This window comes from Cupressus sempervirens, chromosome 6, assembly GCF_028749045.1.
Source record: "Cupressus sempervirens isolate cs-2001-9-10 chromosome 6, ASM2874904v1, whole genome shotgun sequence".
In the NCBI taxonomy this organism is placed as follows: Eukaryota; Viridiplantae; Streptophyta; class Pinopsida; order Cupressales; family Cupressaceae; genus Cupressus; species Cupressus sempervirens.
The window spans coordinates 619,206,713-619,228,738 of NC_143123.1; the positions used below are offsets into that span (position 1 = coordinate 619,206,713).

The 22,026-nt window shown below is 35.7% G+C and overlaps 1 protein-coding gene across 1 annotated transcript in view; it reads left to right on the forward strand.

The window, feature by feature from the left end:
• Positions 1-277: 277 nt before the first annotated feature.
• LOC149553767 (Inositol monophosphatase family protein) overlaps positions 278-22,026 on the forward strand; it is a 60,407-nt gene continuing 38,658 nt past the window's right edge. The window contains exons 1-3 of the mRNA XM_089789125.1: positions 278-403; positions 476-572; positions 838-940. Coding sequence (XP_089645251.1) covers positions 336-403; positions 476-572; positions 838-940 — 268 coding nt within the window. The 5' untranslated portion in view covers positions 278-335. The remainder of the gene's footprint in view (positions 404-475; positions 573-837; positions 941-22,026) is intronic.

Consider the following 22,026-nt stretch of genomic DNA (forward strand, 5'->3'; position numbering starts at 1 on the left):
ATATCAAAAATAAGAGATTGAGATTTAATTATTGAAAACCTTGAGTCCGTAGAATATTCAACCTCCTAAGTTTTTAAAGAGGAGTCTCCCTTAAAAAAACAAAAAAAACTAATATTCAAGTTTACCCTTTCATTTAACTGTTTATGCTTATTAAAATCTACTAAAATTTTCATGCTTTTTTCCCACGTTGAAAGAGCGGCGGAAATGACGCTTTTTAGAAAGGAATTTGGTTGAGAGGGCAGCCGTTAACCCCAGTCGATGCTTGAGTTCAAAAGCTGTGCAATAGTTTACTGCCAACAGGACCGTTGACAGAGCCCTGAGCTGCAGGGAAGAAAATGAAAGTGTCATGCCTCTCTTCTCATCTTCCCTTTTTCATCGCCCCAACTCGGAAGCTGAACATCAGGTTACATTTGAACTCTCCAAATTTAAAACTGCATTCTTGATCCTTTGAATTAACGGCCGAACTCGTATGCAGGTCCAGGTTAACATTCTTAACGGAGAATGCGAAATACCGCCGAGAACTCGAAGCAGCCGTCGATGTCGTCCAGAGAGCATGTCGTCTTTGTGTGGAAGTATGTTATTCCTCGTTTTCTCCGTCATTTAACGGTCGTTTTTCTTTTCTTTTTGAAATTCTCTGGGCGAAATGTCGTATGCATTCTCTTTCTAGATAATCAATTGATTATGAAAACTGTTTTCAAGAACATTTTTGATAACTGTCAATGACGATGACAATTTATTGTGTAAGTAATAGTTTGTACATTTCCTTTCCTAATTATCAAAAATATGGTATGCTTTTCGCGTTAGAAAATGCTTTGCTACATGTTTGTGCATCTGTAGGTGCAAAAACGGCTGTTCTCTAAAGAGAGGGGCGTGTTGGAGAAAGGTGATCGGACTCCTGTAACAGTTGCTGATTTTGGGGTTCAAGCATTGATTAGCATGGGTAATTTTCCGAACAATCAACATAATGCATCAATATTTTGTTTAAATTCTTCAATTAATCCTTCATTTTAGTTTAAAAAATATTTTAAGAAATCAATTATGTGCTTCTAATATTATGTCAATCCTCTCGACCCATCCTTCATCAGTATTGGTTACCAAATGCATAAATAATAATTTTTATTCTTGGACGACTTCACTTAATTTTACATTTACCATTTTTATCTGAATGGTTGAATTTTAACATCAAATTCAAATACATTGAGATCAAACATTAAAATTTGAATTAAAACTTGATGAGATTACTTGTTGGGGCCAAAGCTACCCGGGATTAAGACACTCGAGATCTATAATTTCTGTGTGAAATATCAGCTTCAGATGGATTAAAAGCACATCTGAAATTACATTATGAATAGCCTACTAACTGGCTAACTTTAAGAGTCTTCTGCTCGTCTTCTAAAGAAAGGTGATGGATTAGAATTATACCCATCTCATCAAAGAAGGCAGCCTTCTTTTGTCTCACTTAACTTGAAATTAAATACAGCATAGTAGACTTCTAGTTTAGTATACAAAGTTTTATTATTATCACACGAGGAAGAGTTGCTAACTTGCTATTGATACACTTGAAACAGGGGCACACTGGAGTTACTTTTATAACTTCAGTTTCAAATATGAAAAAGTCAGCCTTTCCACGAAGCCACACAATCTGCCTTTACATTCCCTTTGGGGTAGATATGCATGGCAATGCAATTATCAAAGCTATACATGATAGGTATCACACCTACAGAAAATGCATTTAGCTGCCAATTTGCAGTTTTACCAATTCAGATTGCGTTGATTACAATTGCTGAATCACCTTCAATTTCTATGTTTTTGATTCCTTGCATTTTGCATAGATATAGTCCATGAACCAGATCTCTAAACTCTGCTTCATTGTTGGTACCTTTGCCTAGAGGCTTGGAAGAAGCTATCACCGCTTTTTCTAACCAGTCTCCGATGATACATCTTGCACATGATATGCTAGGACGAGGATTCCCTTGAAAGGCCTTGTCAAAATATAGCTTCATCCATACTATCTGTGGTTTTTTCCATATTTCTTCCTCTCTTCGAGTTTTTCTTGTTGTTTCATTCTTTCCAATCCAAGATGGAATTCTTGGCTTCGTCCCCTTCAATCTCATTTATGCATCTTATTCTGTAAATTGTACATTTTTGGGTATGAATGTTAATAAGAACCTGGATTATTGGGGGAGTGGGGTAGGGTTGAATCAGTAATATTCAACTTCTACCAACTTTAAACTCAAATCACAACTTAATCAAACTCGATTAACCAAAATTGAACTTATCATCTATCCATTCATGTTAACTTGTGAAGCTTAATCATAAAGTAACTCATAAAAGCATCCACAAAGTAACACATTAGCACAAAGCTTCTTATGGTGGAAACCCTTGTCAGAGGGAAAATCACGACGGGAATTGATACCCACAACTATTTTGCACTCTTCTGAAATGTGTCTGATTAAGAGCCTAGCCCTGTGAGGAGTTTACAATAATTTTCGGTTAAGAACAAGTCTTGTTAGGAGTCACCTGATCAAGGGATTCACCTCTAGCCTTGAGCTTTACCCTATTAGAAGTAACCTGAAGAAAGGATTTTGTAACTCAAATTAATGAGCCACCTGCTTCAAGGAATTAACTTCAAATCTTGCTAAAGGTCCTGCTCACCCTGTTAAAAGTGACCATGTGAGAAGCTTTTAACTTGTCAAACTTCTAGGATTAATCAAGTAGAAATGATCCAAGAATAGCACTTCGCAATTGCTTGTAGAGATCCTTTTCTGTTCACCATCTGCATCTCCTCGCAGACATTCAACTATCAGCTTGATCGTGCAACCCTTGTTGATCACAACCACTTCAAGTGATAACTCCACTCTCACTCTTTCAAAATAACTATCTGCCATATACATATACTTTTCATCATTAATTAATACTAACCCTAAATGTGTTACCCATGATTCAAGGAATAAACTTCAGATCTTGCTAAAGGTCCTGCTCACCCTCTTAAAAGTGACCATGTGAGAAGCTTTCAACTTTTCAAACTTCTAGGATTAATCAAGTAGAAATAATCTGAGAATAACACTTCACAATTGCTTGTAGAGATTCTTTTCTATTCACCTTTTGCATCTCCTTGCAGACATTCAACTATCAGCTTGCTCACGCAACCCTTGTCTATCACAACCACTTCAAGTGATAACAATACTCACTCTTTCAAAATAACTATTTTCCATACACATATGCTTTTCATCATTAATTAATACTAACCCTAAACGTGTTACCCATGGAAATCCAACAATGTAAAATGTGTTGCACAACCCTAATCCATCATTATATGTTGCCACACGATCAACAACTTCCATCGTGCATTGATCTAACATCACACATTTGTCCTTTTCTTTTTCCAACGAGTATATAGTTCCACGAAATCCATCACAATCGTCAACATCATTCAAAATTTCTTTGCTTCCACATCATTGACACATCATCAAACATCTCACTAGCTCAAAAAATCTACTGGAAACAACCTACATGTTACTGGTTCAATCTACTTTTCATTTTCTTCTTAAACTTTGTTCTATTGATCCAAAACATGTCTTCTTATTGTTGAGTTTTATAGATTGTTTTTTGCAAATGTAATAACACAACCATCATATTGGTGTTTTCCAAATGCATATATAAAAGTAGATATAAGAGTATTTGTCTAAATGATGATTTACCAATAGCCACTAAAGAATAATCTCTAGGTCAATTCAATCTGATTGAAGCTACAACCGTAACACCCCCTCTTAGCGAGGGAGGATTGTTATAGAACACATTATGCTCTTAGGCATATGGAGAGATATCATCTTAGTATGATAATCCTGGAATGATATATTTAAGGATATCAACATATATCCATCAACATAGATGTTATCTTTCAATACAATCTGAAGTATGATTCAACAAGAAATATCAATCATATGATATTCATCATACCTATATTCTTTTGGTATGTGCACTGGTATAAAATCCTTGATGCCTACCAAAAGAATATGTTATATCTTAGAAAGATATGTGTTATCTCCGACACTCTTGGATAACAACTAAATGTAGTCTATCAAATAACAGTGATGATCTTAAGAACAACAACTTAATGTAGTCCATCATGACAAGTATCATGACCTCTAGCACACTCCAAGACATCAACTTAATGTACTCTGTTAGGATATGTATGTTATCATGATCTCCAACACATTCTGAGACAACAATGTAGTCTATCATGATAATAGAATAAGAACACAAGAACAACAAATGTAGTATCATGGGCTGTGAGACATTTTAGGACATCAACTTAATGTAGTCTATCATGATACGTTCATTATCGTGATCTTTGGCACTCTGGGACAACAATTTAATGTAGTCTATCATGATAACAAGTCAAGCCATTGTTAAGATCGTTACCTTACAATAGTGACCATTCACAAACATCGATGAAAGATTGTCACCTGCCATGATGTTTTCCAACCTGAATTATGTACTAACTCACATGATATCCACCATGATCCAAGTTAGAGGGTGGATCCACCATAGCTACTCCTAGAGGGTGGAACAAGGGTATTTGCCTCAAACTTCTTTCTCACAGAAGAGAGTACATTACAAAAAATTTCACTTCGAACTTCTCCCTCGTAGAGAAGAGACCATTAACAAGGGATCACACTTCAAAATTCTCCCTCTAAACAATGATCCTGGGAAGTCAAATCCTCTAGTTACTCCCTCTCTTTGCCCAACGATGCCTGTTAGACTCCCTTTGAATCGGATATCAATCTTCCGACTTTTTGGTGATAAGTCATTATTTCCTCATGATGCACACAAGTGTAGGCCCATCAAAATCATGCAGTCACACACTTATTTTTAGACTCCCTTTGAGCATCAATCTTCTGAGCTTCTATGTTTCCTTTGAAGAAGTGTTAGCCTCCCTCTTAGTATAGAAGGATACTGATAATCTTAATCATCAAGAATATTTTCTTCAAGAGCCTTATTTTATCCATTTTGATCATTAGATGACTAATGAATTCTAGATCACAACTTCTTTGGAGCTATTGTCATAAGATTGAGTCCGCAAAATATGCCTAATGTACCATTTTTTTTTCTTCTGTAAACTATAATGAGTAGATAAATGAATACTTAAGAATAATAATTACTTATCTGTACATCAACATCCTTGATACTAATTGCTTCAATGAAGGTCCACATGCCTCCAATGGGAATAAAACATTGGCTTAAGGTAATTATTCACCCCCCTACAATGTAAAACTCCCACATACTTCATTTTTATAGAGTTTTCAATCAACATCAAGTCTAATGAGAGACAATCATCCATGAATGATATCGACCTCTAATTCTGTTAGTTATCAACCTCTATGACGAGACCATCAAATTGATACCATTTATTTAATGTTTGTTAGCTTAGACAATGCCATTTTGCCTTTTGAAACTTGATCTAATTTATGATCAGAGAGCCCGTGTAATTGATGTGCAAGATCTCTAAGTCTGTGTTTTTGCCATTTACAAGAGCACGAAGAGAATGGAACGAACTTCCTTGTAGAATTTCCTTTCTCCTTCTCCATGCATTTGATTTGAAAACTAACTCATGATGTTTTCCCACAATTTGGATTGTTGATTCAAAAACGGGTAGCTCACATTTATCAATCTTTAATATACATTCATTGTGGTAGACCATCAATTTTGTTCAGTTCATGCATGTTATCATCCAGTTTTGCATGAATGAGATAGGGTATAGACCAAAGTATCTTGACTTGTAATATCCTCAATCCTCATAATTTTCGGCTTCCAATATTAGCCAATATAACATTTTGCAGTTTTAACAAATCTCTGTGGCAATATTAATCAACCAACCCTTTCATATCACAACAAATCAACAAAGTCATAAACCATATTTCAAACCGAAACCCTTTTGCAATCCATATATTAATAACAACATTCTTCTGTGTACCAAATTCAATTTCGAGCAACAACCTATACTTCTAAAAGCTTCCTTCAACTGCAAATTCCATTCATTTATCACAGGACTTTCTTCCCATAGACAACTTCCAATTCTGTACTTCTTCAATTTTATAAGCAGATATTGTTTAAAACTCCTGTTATGAATATCTTTTATTTATTTTTGTTTCATACTTCAAGTTTGAATTGAATGATATATATTGTTTATTGAATCTGGTATTGCCGTTTGGAGTTCTAACCATTCTACATGACAAATGGTGGTGACTGGACTCTCAACATTGGCCAAGTTCGATACTTGTCAACCAAATCTTCTGCATTAAGACCAAGTCTATCATCGACTCATAAAAGTGATTCCATTTGCGTTTCATAATGTTAAGCTGCTGAGTTTCTTATCATCGACTTTAGACTTATCAAATTTGCAATATTGTCAAGTCTGTGCTATTCAACTTTATCTCAGTGAGATTTGTTTGCGCTAAATATGATTTTTAAAAAAACGATTGTAAGAGAAGCTTTAATTAAGGCCTGATTATTTCACTACACTGCTTGATAAATATGAAATATTTAACTCTGAAGGATATCCGCTGTTTATGGTGCTGAAAATAATTTTATTGTAGAATTGATACCAACAGTATTGACTATTTGATCGATCAGTATGTAATGTCCCCATCTTTTTAGCAACTTAGTGGAGTTCTTAGCCTTTACGTTCTCCAAAGGCTAAGTGGAGAAATAAGGAGAAATTGATTAAATCAATTTCTTATAAAGTCATTAAATAAATTAAAATTAAAAGGTGACTTTATATTTAATTAATTTAATTTTCTAGAAGCACAATTAATTATTGTATTGCAAGGGAGAAGCTTCTAGAAAGTGCATTAATTATTGGAAATGGGGAAGCCTCTAGTAATTTAATTTTCTAGAAGCACAATTAATTATTGTATTGCAAGGGAGAAGCCTCTAGAGAGTGCATTAATTAATGGAAAGGGGGAAGCTTCTAGAGAATGCAATTAATTAATATTTTATTTCCTTCCAGAAGGGTGAAGGAAAAGAATAAATAGGGGTGAGAGTCTCATTGTTTAGCATTGGATTATTGTAAATTGCATTTGATAAGAACTTGGATGTGTGAGTTACAGATCTGTTCTTGGCATTATGATGTAGAGAGCACAACTAAGAAGCTTCAAATGGGCTTCCCACTCTTGAAATCAACCAATTGGTTATCAAATCTTTAACCTTATTACAAAGTTTCAGCACACTCCAATCCTCCAATGGATCAAAGAAATACACTCTCCAACTTCACCAAGAATCCAAGGACAAAGAACCAAACTTGCCCACTTTATGGGTTTTGCACCAATCCCCACAACTAGGTCAATACTAGGAAAACACCCGAGAAGTTTGTCCCAAGGGTTCTAAGATATTAAATGGTCTTAGGGCACCTATTTAACTTAGACTACACCACTGGTTTGAATCATATGTTTGCACAATGCCTCAAACCCCGATTTGGCTTAGTAGCCCTGTGAGCCCCTTTTAGCCCTCCTGAAATGGCCTTTAGGATCTAACTTCACAAAGTTTCAAACAAAACCTAAAACAAATTAGGTTTTTAAATACCCTTTTCAAAGTTACTTCAAACCCCAAAGCATCAAGTTCTAGCCCCACTCTAGCATTCCCTTTTCTTCACAAAGCAACACAGACCTAAGTGATCAAGTTAGGCTTGGTTTACAAAGCAACCAGTAAGAAACAGGGTCATGGAAATGAACTCAATACTCAAGAATGACCGACAACATTAAAATAACTTATTCCCAAATGGTCAACCCTTCACCAAGTCCCAAACTCCTGCCATTCACAAATCAACATGCTACAAGAGGTCAAATCCTTCATGGTACTTGATCTAGGGCTTGATTGGAAAAATCACAAAACACATCCTCCAGTTTTGAAACCCTGGAATCTTCAAAAGGACCCTACTAACTACCATTTCCCAAGTGGCCATGAAATTCCAACCAAGGAAAGTGCAGTTAGAGGCCCATTTTTGCTGTGTGCACCAAAATGCTGTCCTAAAAACCTAGTTTCACTAAAAATGCAATACCTTGAGTTAGAAAACACATAGAATGATGAGACCAGAAGCAATAGAAAGCTGATTCAAAAATCTATCTCAAACATCCATAAGATCTGGTCTGACAGTCCGTACAGTTTGTGCAGCGTGCAAACAACAGTAAAAATGACTTCCAAAACTGAATTTTCTTCCTTGCAACTTCTTCCAATCTGTTCATTGATGCCCTCCAGACCTCAAAAATGAGGTATGTATATCTTCTATGTCTATTTTAATGGTTACAACCAATATTTTAATAGTTATAACCCTTTTCCCACTAAGTTGCAAATTTGAGCAACTTTTACAACTTTCAACAATGCAACTTTGCACAAAAAGTGCAATTTTTACATTTTTCACTTGATTCCACTTCTAGGACTTGGAAAAGGTTCCAACATACCCAAAACCAACTAAGAACACCTAATCCTAGGTTTTGTTGACTGAAAACATTAATAATCCCGAATTTGCCTAATGAACAACTTTTGCTTATAAATTACATAAAGTGCCTTAAGCATACAAAATGGTGTCTTTCTTTGACAACCATGAATTTTTCATCCAAGTTTTGTTTATTCTAGCCTAAGTAGGTGAAAACAAACATGAAAACCAAAATATAAACCAAGTGCCTTGGTGCTCTGCACCACATTAGAGGACGTCTATCCTCTCTTCTGACATACTAGGTGTCATTCTCTTGGGGTTTGGCCTTTGGAATTCATTTCTATCAACTCATTAGCACGCAGCTTGGACGCATTTCCAGCTACAGGCAGATTGGGTGTAATTAGTGAGTTGAAGAGTTTGTTATGTATTTGATTTTATGATGCTGGAGTAATTAGTGAGTTTGCTATGTATTTAATTTTATTAGTTTGAAAACTAATATTATTTCAGTAATGGTCCAATCTTCAGTTTGCATAAATTCCTTCTTGTTCATGTTATATGGTTGTAAAATCTATGCAAAAACATTAGAATCTTTATCAACAGTTGGTTCAGTTCTTGGGCATTTCCAGGGTGTCCATTACATAGTAATCTAACCAATTATGAATTGGTGCCTTTACTGATAGTATTGTTGACTGGATTACTAGATTTATTGACATGACTGAGTCTCTCTTTAGTACTAATTTTCTTACCAATATAATCATAAGTTGTGTGTTACCAAACATTAATATGCTTTCCATATATGTGGACATAAATTGATATTACACCTTATCTCCTCTTCACTTTCTCTTTACAACTAAACATTCTTTGTCATCAAATATAACCGGTTCTCATAACATGCCCAATGGAGTGGGAAAGTTATTCTCTTATATTACCCAAACTGATAGGTTGGCATCTCTTGGCAAGCAAGAGACACTTCTTGTCATGATCAAACCCCTCCATCTTAATCATATGTTAATTGTTGTAAATGAATCGTCTTATATGATCACAACTTATTATTATCATCATGTTTATAGATTGGTCTTATACTCCAATCATACCTCTTCCTAAAATAATTGATTATGCTTGTTCTTTTTCTATTGCCTGTGCTAGTTAAAGTCCTCCTGTGCTGTCATAGAAAGGATGGTTGACTTATGCGGCCTGTGTTTTCTTTCTAGATCCGTAATGTTCGATCTTAGACCAGTTCGTGCATTCCCATGGTTGATTAATTTAGGTTTCCGGCTCCACTTCTATGGCTTAACACTTCTTTGAATCATGTTCATAACTTGTGTCTGCAAGACTTTGCCACTATCTCTTTTTTCAGACCCTCTCCTCGACTAATGCCTTTGCTCTCTCCTTTTCCTAACCTCTATAGTTGGCTGTTTGCCTGATACAAAACAAAACTCCAGATGCCGTCTATGGTAAATAACTAGACATCTATCCATCATTATTAATAAGCGGTAATGTGTGAGTAGACACCATTCTAAGCATGTGATTTTGACATGAAGAATAATATATATTTGTTCCGTGTTATTATCGTGCCAACATTCCCATTCGATGAGTCGCCTGATAATTCATAACTTGCAGATGAGTCTGAATGTACGGACACTACCCGACAATCCATATCTTGCAGATGTACAATTAAAGATAATACATATTTTGCAAATGACTTCAGAATATAGATGACTTCAAAACATGATGGGAAGCGCTGTCATTATTTGTCATTGTTGCTATAATTTGTACAACAATACACAGGTGTGATTTACATCTTTGAGATGTCAAGAATGACCCTTAGTTCAACAATAATAATACAACCAACAGTAAAAACTTCCGCAGGTCGAAGAGAGTAAAATAGATAGCAATGGGCGGGATTAACTGCAACATAAGAAAATGATGACCCAACGAAGCACAACTAACATAGGTGCCCATTGCAATATTCAAATGCCCATCGCAACAATTTGCAGATTCTCCATTTCCTTATTTGATGCCTTGCTGCATTTGACTCTCCCCTTTGGGACATGCGGAAAACCCTCGTGTTTCCCATGTCATGGATACTATCCTCTTCATTGTATGCTGCGATCTTATATGTATATATACTACAATCCTATATATACTGTGATTCCAATGTCAATTCATTTTGAAGGAAGCATTCTATGCCTTGCATCCTTTCTTACATTTGTAGCCTTGCTTTGATACCATGTTGAGTTTTATAGATCGTTTTCTGCAAATGTAATAACACTGCCACCATATTGGCATCTTCCAAATGCAGATTTGAATGACTTATAAATATGAAAGGAGAGACATATCTCTATTGTTAATCATCATTAGATTATATATATATATTTACCAATAACCACAAAAGAATTATCTCTAGGTCAATTGTAATGTCCCCTTTTTGACAGGCACCAACTACTTATTTTATTTTAGCCTTTATTTTCCCTAGAGGCTAAAAGGGAAGAAATAAAGGGGAAAAGATATATTAAACTAATTACTTATAAGGTTACTAAACAATGAAATATTAAAAAGTAACTTTATATTTAATTGATTTAATATTAAAGTGACTAACATAATAAAATATGAAAAAGTCACTTAAAAGAATAAAGTGCTGGATTCCTCTAGAAGCTTCTTGGAGTTGCTTGTGAAATCTTTATAAGGAGCCTTTGGGGGGTCATTTTACACATCTTGAGTTGCATATTGATCTATTGTGCTGAGAGCCTTAGTGCTTGCATACTTGCCTGAGAGTTTGAAGACTCTAAGGTGCCAATTTCGGTTGTGAGATATCAACCCTAGTTGGGAGTGGAGGAATTGGTATTCAACCAATTCATTTGTGATGAATTGGGAGATAATATTCAGTGATTTTTGTTCAGCCCGTGCATCTAATTTTTGACATCAGTTGGCAAGGAGAAAGGTTTCAGTTTTTGCAGCGGATCCAAAAAAGCAAAGCGAAAAAGCAGAGCCGAAAAAGCAGTCTGAAAAAGCAGATCCGAAAAAGTAGTCCGAAAAAGCAAAGCAAAAAGGCAAAGCCGAAAAAGCAGATTCAAAAAAGCAGTCCGAAAAAGCAAATCCAAAAAAAGCAAAGCCAAAAAACATGTCATCTTAGCTACTTATTCTAGGTTCTTTTAGTTTTACATTTGGCAATTGTAGATGGATACATTTGACAAGTAATATATGTCTTTTTGTTACCAAAGCATTCAGTCATTGTGAACATTGAAGTATTGAAGGGAAATCAACTTAATTCAGCTGTTCAGTTTGTATGCCAAATGTTTGTAAAAACGTCTCATTGCATAGTCATAGGATGCATACCAAGTGTTTGTGAAAATACCTCTTGGTTGTAGTTGTGCATTTTACATCAGAGTTTCATGTACTTGCATTTGGAAAATAATAAAAAGAAGTTGCATATCATTTTGATTTCCAATTAGTTATTTTGCAATCATTTGTATTCATCAATATCGTTGGCATTCAAAAATCATAGCAAAACAAAAAACATCAGCAAATTGAGGCTGCAAAGGAAGTGTTCGACAAAATTCCCAAGGTAGAAAAACAGGGATAAAACTTCAAAAATTGTCAAGGCACTTTACATCAATTCAATCCGATTGAAGCTACAACCTTAACACTTGTAAACCAAATCGATCATAACTCTGACATTGATCTAACAACTTAGTAAATTTCATAAATCCTTGATTTCATCTCTTGAAACAACACAAATTTGATAAACCAATCAAATCATTGATTGACTGTTATAAACTAACCAACCTGATAAGATATTTTCACTTCAATCAGTTATAACTCATTCAAGTCTGATGTGCAGTCATGAAATTTCAAACATAGCAACTGGAGACATCTTTGAGTCTCCCATACCAATTGTGCACACTAACTCATCATACAAATAAACCGTAAACTTGATTTGTCACCTGCATAGTGAGTTAAGCTCTTCCTGATAAATAGCTCAACACACATTGCAAGTTGACATTAATGACGACATAGTAATTGGTTCAATCATTATCAAACATGTTCTTCAAGGCATCATAAATTTCCTATCAACTCTTAAATACATTTGCATCAGTTATGCCAACAATGAATTGCCCAATCTTGCTATTAATGATTTCAGTAATTGATGCTTCTACCTTATTCAGGAAGGATCTCATGTTTATTTCTTTTCCTGGAATGATGTCTTTTTTCTTTCTTTCCACAATTTCCAAGTCAAACTTGTCGGACACATGGACCATAAACTTTTAAATGTTGACTATTTTCTGATGGCCAGCTTTGAAAAGTCTTAGGATATCAATGGGTAGTGCACTCTGTTAATGTTTTATAGCTGCAGGAGAAATCATTTCTACCTACGATGATTGCTTCTGTGATTTAGTTGAGTTATTATTGTTCATGTGTTACATCAATATTGATTTTGAGACCTTTGCTATCATGGAACATTCAAATTACGCTATGAAGAGTCCAATATCATAAGTTGAATGATTTGAGAATCTGAAGAGTCACAACAGTTCATTCTTTAGCGTTGGCCCATGAACAATTACTCTTATAACTTCCTTTAGATGTGTGCCACGTCAGGCATTTCATCCTTTGTCATGAATGTTTTTTAAATATGAAAGGGCCATACATGGACCAAGGGAATTAAGAGTTAATAATAAATTAGTATATTGTGGCAAAGACAAGGAGGTGTCATCGGTGGAGCGGAAGAGTCTTAATGTATTAGTTACGCAACACAAAGAGTTGGTGTGGCATTCTTCCTTGCATGAGAATAGTATCTTCATACAATCTGTTGAATCAATCAATATCAAGTCTATTGTTCATTGAATATCATTGCATGGTATTTGGATAGATACTTGGCGATTATTGATGTTTCTTATTCTTTATATTGTCTTTGTGCTTGAAGATGGTCCTTTTTTTTGTTGTAGCATTTGATTCACTGTTGTATGTATTAGTGCGGATTTTTGTAAAAGGCTTTGCTACTACTGTGATAATAGCTATTCTATAAATTTCAATGCTCAAAGTTGTGAAATAAGGAAACTTGATTCTGAAAAAGTTATTGTTAAGGGTAAACGCATTGAAAGTAATGTTTATGGCTTGAGAGAAGTTAAAGGCAGAAATTGTTCGTCGAGTCAAGTAAATGAAAGTTGGCTTTGGCATAGCAGGTTAGGGCTTGTCAATTTTGATAATTTGGTAAAAATCAGTTCTTTGAATTCAGTAAGACATATGCTCAAGATTGTGAAACCTAAAAACATTGTGTGCAAAGAATGTCAACAAGGAAAGCAAACTAGGACAAGTTTGTAACCGAAAGAATATAGTCTACAACCTGTGGAGTTGATACACACAGATCTTTGTGGACCCACCAGAAATAAAGGCTTAAAAAATGAAAGATACTTCATGCTTTTTGTAGATTCTTATTCTAGAATGACATGGGTGACATTTACTAAAAGAGAAATCAGAGGCTTTTTAAAAGTTTAAAATTTCTAAGGCTATGGTTGAAAAGGAAACCAATTATTAAATTAAATGCCTTAGATTTGATAGAGGTAGCAAATCTATGTTTAATGAATTTGTTGCTTATATTGAAGAAGGAAGTATAAAGAGACAGTGCTCTGCAATACTTCTACCCAAAACCTTAGTTAAATATTTAAATAAAGCCAATTTTTGTTAAATATTTTAAATTTTTTGGAAGCAAGTGTTTTATTAAGTGGGTGAGGAAGGTTTGAGTAGTTTTGATCCTAAATGTGATGAAGGGTTATTTCTTGGTTATTCAACTCAGAGTAAAGCATATAAGTGCGTTAACATGGATTAAAGAACATTGTTGAATGCGTTAATATAAAAATTAATGAACAATTACACACAAAACAAGTCTGAAGAATCTGTTGTTAATTCAGATAATGTGTTTGAAAGTACCACTACATCTTCCAATGTTTCTAATGAAAACACTTCTACAACAAATATTTTTAATGATGATGATGAAATATGTTATGAAAATGCTAGTGAGATTTCTTTTGAAAATATTGGTGAAAAGAATCCATTTAAAATTGTGAGAAGAAATCATCTTGAACAATAAATAATTGGTAACAAAGACGATGGAATCCAAACAAGGAAAAAAGTTATTAAAAATTATAATGACGAAGCCTATCTATCTTTGATTTTTGAAATGGAACCTAAAACATATAAAAAATTATTACAATAAAGATAATCATCTATTATTAGTTAATGGTAATCTATTGTAAATATCTAGTTAGCTTTAAGTTAGCTTTCACTTTTTTAGCTTTCCCTGTTAGAATAGAATGTTTCTATTCTTAATGAGCATTTCTTAAGGAAACATCGTTTTATTCTTTTGTATATATTGACCTTTCGATCTCTGTTAATAACAATCAAGTATTTACCAATTACTTCGTAATACGGTATCAGAGCCAATGCTTCAATTTTTTTCGAAAATTTCATAACTTCTCTCGAAATTATCTGCACTCAATTTTTGAAATTATTTTTGATTGTAGTATAGGGTTTCCAGGTTTATGAGAAACTCCTCTAATCTCACCTAGTTCTTGGCTAGGGTTTACGAATCTGAAAAATCGCAAATCTGGAGGTCATTTTTTTCTGCAACTCATTTGCAAATTGTGATTTTGTTGGTCGTTTGCAAATCGTGACCTAAAAATCGCGTCTGAAAACCTTAAGGAGCTCATATTTTTGGTTTTTTACAATCGTTTTTAAGTGCCTGGTAACTGCCTGTTTTTCATAACCGAAACTAGACAAATTCATGCCTAATAACTGCTCATTTTTTCGTGACCTCTAGGCATTGGGTTTATGAGTTTATCAGTGTTCTTACTTCTCCATACTGCTACTTCCAACATTGGTTGTCTGTTCAAACTACCTCTTTTTGACCCAGTTTCAGTAACATTTTTGCTCAAAACCGCCATTATTTGGAGTTTTTTTTTGTAGCCAGCTAGGGTTTTGCTCGAAACCCTTTTTTTTTGTACCATATCCAATTTGTTTTACAGATTCTTGGTGGGTTTTTTGAGAGCTCAACTAGGTTGTCAAATTTTCCTGGGTGCCTCAATTTTTGAGCTAATGGATCTAGAAATTGACAACAAATTCCTTCTGGGTTATTCGTGCTCTCTTCTGGGTCACTCTGATTTTTTTGGGTCTTCGATTTTATTTGCCTCGAAGAACATGCCTTAACAGTTTTTCATTGAAAAATGTGCTATGGCATCTTTGACAAACATTCTGCTCGAGCACAACTCCAAATTCAATAGTCGAAATTATGGCACTTGGAAGCCACAGATCATCGCCATTTTTGAATATCAGAACACCGATCAACTTGTATTGGGTGTTACGAAATGTCCGATTGCTCATGGTATTGATCATGATACATGGGATTTGAATAAGCAGGAGGCAGTGATGCTTCTCAAATTATCTGTGGCTGATGATCAACTTTCTCAGATTCTATCCAACAAGATAGCTGCCGAGATCTAGACACATCTCAAAATTCTTCATGAGACTTCTGACAAAAGAAGAGCTTTCTTTTTGAAAAACACTCTGTTTTCTATTGTCATGGATAAGCGCACCTCGCTCCAGGCACACTTGAATTGGATTCAGGAAATCTGTGATCAGTTACTTGCCATCGGTTGAAAGATGAAGAGGATATTGTGGTTATCACTCTTTGGAGTTTACCAAATCCTATGAGCATTTTATCGATACTCTCAACACCACGTCTTCTGGTGTTGATTTGAAGTTCACTAATCTCTACACACTGCTACTTCAGCAAGATCGGTGAAAACAATAGTTCGGTAGCAGTTCCAGCTCCACCTCCACAGAGCAAGCCTTTGTTACAAATTCCGTTCAGAAGGATAAAGGCAAGTTTCAACAACCATCTCAACAGAAGTCTTTAGCTCCACCATCAGATGGTTCCCGAACGAAGAACATTCAATGGAACTACACATGAAGGTTGAATGTTGAAAATGCTTAGCTGTACAATCTAAGCAATCAGTTTCACAGCCCAAAGCAAACAGTGCAGAGCACACTGAGCAGACGGAGTTTGCCTTTTATGCCTTCATGGCCAAAATACCTGCAGATCATGTGAAGTTGTCTGCCTGGTACATTGATTCAGGTGCCTCTTGTCATTTCACTCACCACAGAGACTAGTTTATTGACTACCAACCTTATTCAGACTCTGTTATTTTTGGTGGCGGAGAAGAGTATGCGGTTGTCGGCAAAGGCAACATTCAGATTTAGTCTGCTGGGAGGAATCTCATATTCTTTGATGTGCACTACGTTCCAGGGATGGAACTAAATCTACTCTTAGTCAGTCAATTGCTACAACATTCTCCACACTTGGATGTCACCTTTAGTTTACATCAGTGCAACATCATTGATTGGGTGACTCAGTCTATGTTGCAGTGGGTCTTGAGGATTATGGTCTTTTCAGACTTACTGATTCTGGTGATTCTTGGGACTTAGCTATGGCTGCTCGGTGATCTTCTGTTAGCACACTTTGGCATCAATGATATGGGCACTTAAATGTGCATTATCTCTCACAGCTTGCTCAAGATGAGCTTGCTCTTGGATTTCCAGAGATTCAGACACAACAGCTTGGAGTTCGTGATGCATGACAGGTTGGGAAGCAACATCGCACACCCTTCACTAGTAGCAATTCATGGCACGCTTCTCAGGTATTTCAGCTTGTTCATGCTGATATCTGCGGCCCTATGGCCACTCTTTCCGTTCTTGGGTCCAGGTATTTTCTATTGTTTGTTGATGATTTTAGTAGAAAAATGTGGGTGTATTTCCTTAAAAAGAAATCATATGCATTTCCTGTATTTTAGAAGTTTAAACCTTCAGTTGAAAAAGAGTTTGGGAAATCTATTATTACTCTTAGATCAGACAATGGGGGGGAATTTTGTTCTAATGTTTTTTCTAGCTTCTTGGATACACATGGCATTAAATGCCAGTTAACAACACCCCACACGCCACAATAAAACAGTGTAGTTGAATGTCGAAATCGGATAATCACCGAGATGGCTTGATCCATGCTTGAACATAGACATGTTCCGAAGAGGTTTTGGACAGAAGAAGTCAACACTGCAGTTTATTTGTTGAACTGGTCACCCACAGTGGTGGTCAAAGGTAAAACTTCGGAAGAGGCCTGGTCAGGTTGCAAGGCTAGAATCATTTACCTAAAGGTTTTTGGCTCCCTTGCTTTTGTTTGGATCCCTGATGCATCACGTACCAAGTTGGATGCCAAGAATCAGAAACTCATGCTTGTTGGATTTCACAAAGCCTAATGCCTGATCGATGTTGAGACATCTTGTCTTATCTATAGTCTTTAATAGTCTTTGATGAGCAGTGAGGACCATTTATGCCTGTTTCTCCTGTTCCTAATCCAACAGACTAGCCTACGAAGGCTCATGATTTGGGAGTTCAGCTTCCATTAGGTCCACTTGATGGGACGACTCTAGTAGCTCTTGCAGCTCCAGTTATACCAATGATACTTGTACAAACACCTCCGACTTCTCCTGCAGGATCACCTCGATTTGTAGATGCTTCACCTGAGTTTGATCCAGATTCTTTTGATGAGGAACCGGATCATCATGCATCTTTTGATACTCATGTTGGTCATTCTCCTATCCGGCCTAAGTGGTGGGCTAAGACATTTGCTGATCTTTGTGATGATGAGCTTATTGATGGGAGAACTGCTTTGAAAAAGAGAAAAATTATAGAATCTGTTAACTTTTCTCTTATGGCCAACATTTACAGTGTGTTTGAACCTCAAACATATTCCGAGCCTAAAGGAATTCTAGAGTGGGAACATGCCATGACATTTGAACACTAGAGCGTGCTAAAGAACAACACTTGGGTCCTTTCTGATCTTCCACCAGGGAATAAACCCATTGGATGCAAATGGGTTTACAAAATCAAATACAAATTGGATGGTACTTTGGATAAGTACAAAGCTTGTTTAGTGGCAAAGGGCTTTTCTAAGCGTCAGGGCATTGATTACGAGGAGACCTTTGCTCCTACTGCAAAGATGAGCACCATCATATTAGTCCTAGCCATGGCAACACAATTTGGTTGGAAGGTCCATTAGATGGACGTCAAGAGGGCTTTCCTGAATGGTGATCTCCATGAAGAGGTCTATGTGATGCAGCCTCCTGCTTTCAAGGTTGTTGGAAAAGACCATCAGGTTCTCAGATTGGTAAAATCTCTCTATGGCTTAAAGCAGGCCTCTCGGGCATGGTACATAAAAATTGATAAGTACCTTAGTGATCAAGGCTTCAAGAGGAGTTTTTTAGACAAAAATCTATACATCAAGACTAATGATAGTAACATCATCTTTCTGGTTATTTATGTGGATGATCTGATCATCACTGACAGTTCACCATCTTTGATTCAGGGAATTAAACAAAATTTATGCCAGTCTTTCGATATGACTGACCTTGGTTTCATGCTTTATTGCCTAGGTGTTGAAGTTTGGCAACAGTCTTTTGGTATATTCATCTCTCAGTCCAAATATGCCAGGGCCTTGTTAGACAAATTCCCTATGCGGTATTACAAGCCTACATCTACACCTATGGAGAAAGGTCTCAAGCTATCAACAAAGTCTGATTCTCCTTTCATTGATGATACTACATATAGGCAACTAGTAGGCAACCTCATTTACCTCTCTGCTACTAGGCCTGATATTAGCTTTGTAGTCAGTTATATTTCACACTTTATGACAGCTCCTAAGGTTGATCATTGGATGGTAGCAAAGCGTGTGCTTTGTTATGTGAAGGGCACTTCAAATTATTGACTTTTGTACTCTCGAAGTTCTAATCCTAAACTCAGTGGGTTCACAGATTCAGATTGGGCAAGCTCAATTGATGATAAAAAGTCAACTTCTGGATATGTGATTAGTTTGGGATCTAATGTAGTCACATGGACCAGTAAGAAGTAGTAGACAATTTCTCTCTCTTCTATAGAGGGATTGTTAAGGCAGGATGTGAAGCTATTTGGCTTTGTCGGATGCTTGGGGATATGCAAATGTCACCAGCAAGATCAACTACTTTATTTGTTGATAATGAAGGTGTTACCAAGTTAGCACGAAATCCAGTGTTCCATGAACAAACCAAGCATGTGGATGTTCATTGTCATTACATACGACAGCTGGTTGAAGACAGGACTATAGATTTGCAGTATGTTCCCACCACAGATCAGACTGCAGACGTTCTCACCAAGCCCCTTGGTCCTAATAAGTTTGTTAAATTCAGAGGCCAGCTTGGTGTTCTAGATAGATTAACCATTAAGGGAGGGTATTACGATAATAGATAATTGTCTATTATTAGTTAATGGTAATCTATTGTAAATATCTAGTTAGCTTTCGCTTTTTTAGCTTTTTTTGTTAGAATAGAATGTTTCTATTCTTTACGATTGTTTCCTAAGGAAACATCGTTTCATTCTTTTGTATATATTGACCTTTCGGTCTCTATTAATAACAAGTAGGTATTTACCAATTACTTTGTAATAGAAATCTGGCATAGACGATATCTGAAATATTTGGATTGATGCAATGAAAGAGGAATTAGGACAAATTGAGAAAAATAACACTTGAGAGTTAGTTCCTTGATCGTCAAATAAGAATGTCATTAGAGCTAAATGGGTGTTTAAAAATGAATTTAACAAAGATGGAAAAATTATTAGAAACAAAGCCAGGCTAGTTTGTAAGTGTTATGCACAAATTGAAGGAGTTGATTTTGACAAAACATTTGCTCTTTTAGCCAGGTTCGAAGCTATATGTATGTTTATGGCCATTTCAATATATAAAAAGTTTAAGGTTTGGTAGATGGATGTAAAATCAGCTTTTCTGATTGGGTTTTTAGAAGAGGAAGTTTACATGGAACAGCCTGAAAGCTTTGCTTGTGCAAAAAAAAGAAGGCTGTGTGTAGACTCAGAAAGGTCTTGTATGGTCTGAAACATGCACATAGGGCTTGGTATCCTACACTTTATCAACATCTCTTACGACAGGGGTTTCACAGAAGTAATGCAGGGGATAATCTGCATTTCAAATCTATTGGAGATCAGGTTTTTGTTGTGGTTGTTTTTGTTGATGGCATCATTTTTCATGGGGATGATGAAGTTTGCAAAGATTGTGCTAACCATGCAATCAGCTTTTGAAATGTCCATGTTAGGCATATTATCATATTTTCTTGCTTTTCAAGTTTTTCAGTTGGAAGAAGGCATATTTTTGTCGCAAACTAAATATGCCAAGAAAATGCTTAAGAGTTTCATATGGATAAATGTAATCTTGTCAATACACCTATGGTTATAAGTTGCAAATTAACTAAGGATGATGATTCCCCTGCAATAGATCAAACATGGTATAGGTTTATAATAGGTAGTTTGTCATGTCTTACAGCATCTAGACCAGATATAATGCAAGCAATGTGTACTGTTGTACGGTTTCAGGCTTCTCCTAGTTTCTCATCTAAATGAGGTGAAATGATTTTTTAAGTATTTGCAAGGTACTCTCGATTATGGGTTGTGGTATCCAGAGAATGCAGGTTATTTGGATGCTAGGCACAACACCAGCAGTGGAGCTTTTTTATTGGGAGACAGGTTGGTAGCATAGCTCAGTTAAAAACAAGATTTAGTCACCTTGTCAACAGCCGAGGTTGAATACGTTGCTGCAGTTGTTTGTTGCATCCACGCATTATGGATGAAGCAACCCCTTATAGATTTGAAGGTGAACTTTAATGGTCCAGTTCCTATTTATTGTTATAATACTAGTGTGATTAATATTTCCAGAATTCCTGTCGTATATTCTTGCACTAAACACATTTCTATTAAGTAACATTTTTTTAAAGAAGGGTTGCTGACTGTGAAGCCTGTATTGAATATGTTAATACCAAATAGCAGTTGGCTTACATTTTTACAATGCCTCTTCTTGCAGCTACTTTTGAAAGTCTTCATGAAAGTTTTGGAGTTGTGGCTTTGCCACATTAAATTGTTTTGTAGAATGACATGACCTTAGGGGGAGTCTTTATTGGTTTTAATTTCTACACCCTGTACCTTGTCATTGATGTCAAGGGGGAAGAAAATGTGATATATTGTCGTTCTGCAGATATTTTTGTACATTCGATTCAGCTTCAGCTTGATCAGATTTTGTATTGAGTATTTTTGCATTTCGGTTACGAGTTTTGCCTTCAAGTTATTAAATTACAGATGGTTCAGATTGTCTGTTCAGAATGTCATGTTACAGATTGCAGGGTGTAGTTCAACGGTATTTCATATTTCATGTTTAAATTACCATCAAGGACAGGGGAATATTGTAAGATGTTGGTCATTGATGTCATGACAATGAATAAACAAACAGTATGAATCTGGAAAATACATATACCATTTTGTGAACAAATAAATTACAGTATGGATTATTCTCCCATAGCAGCCAATAGAAATTACAGATTGTTCTAAGCATGTGTTAAATAAGACAAATCTACTTACCTGCCTTTCTGTTCCATGCCGTGTCGAAGACTCTTCTTAATAACTGCCATAGGATATATTGTTTGCAATTATTTACAGAAAATATTACTTATATT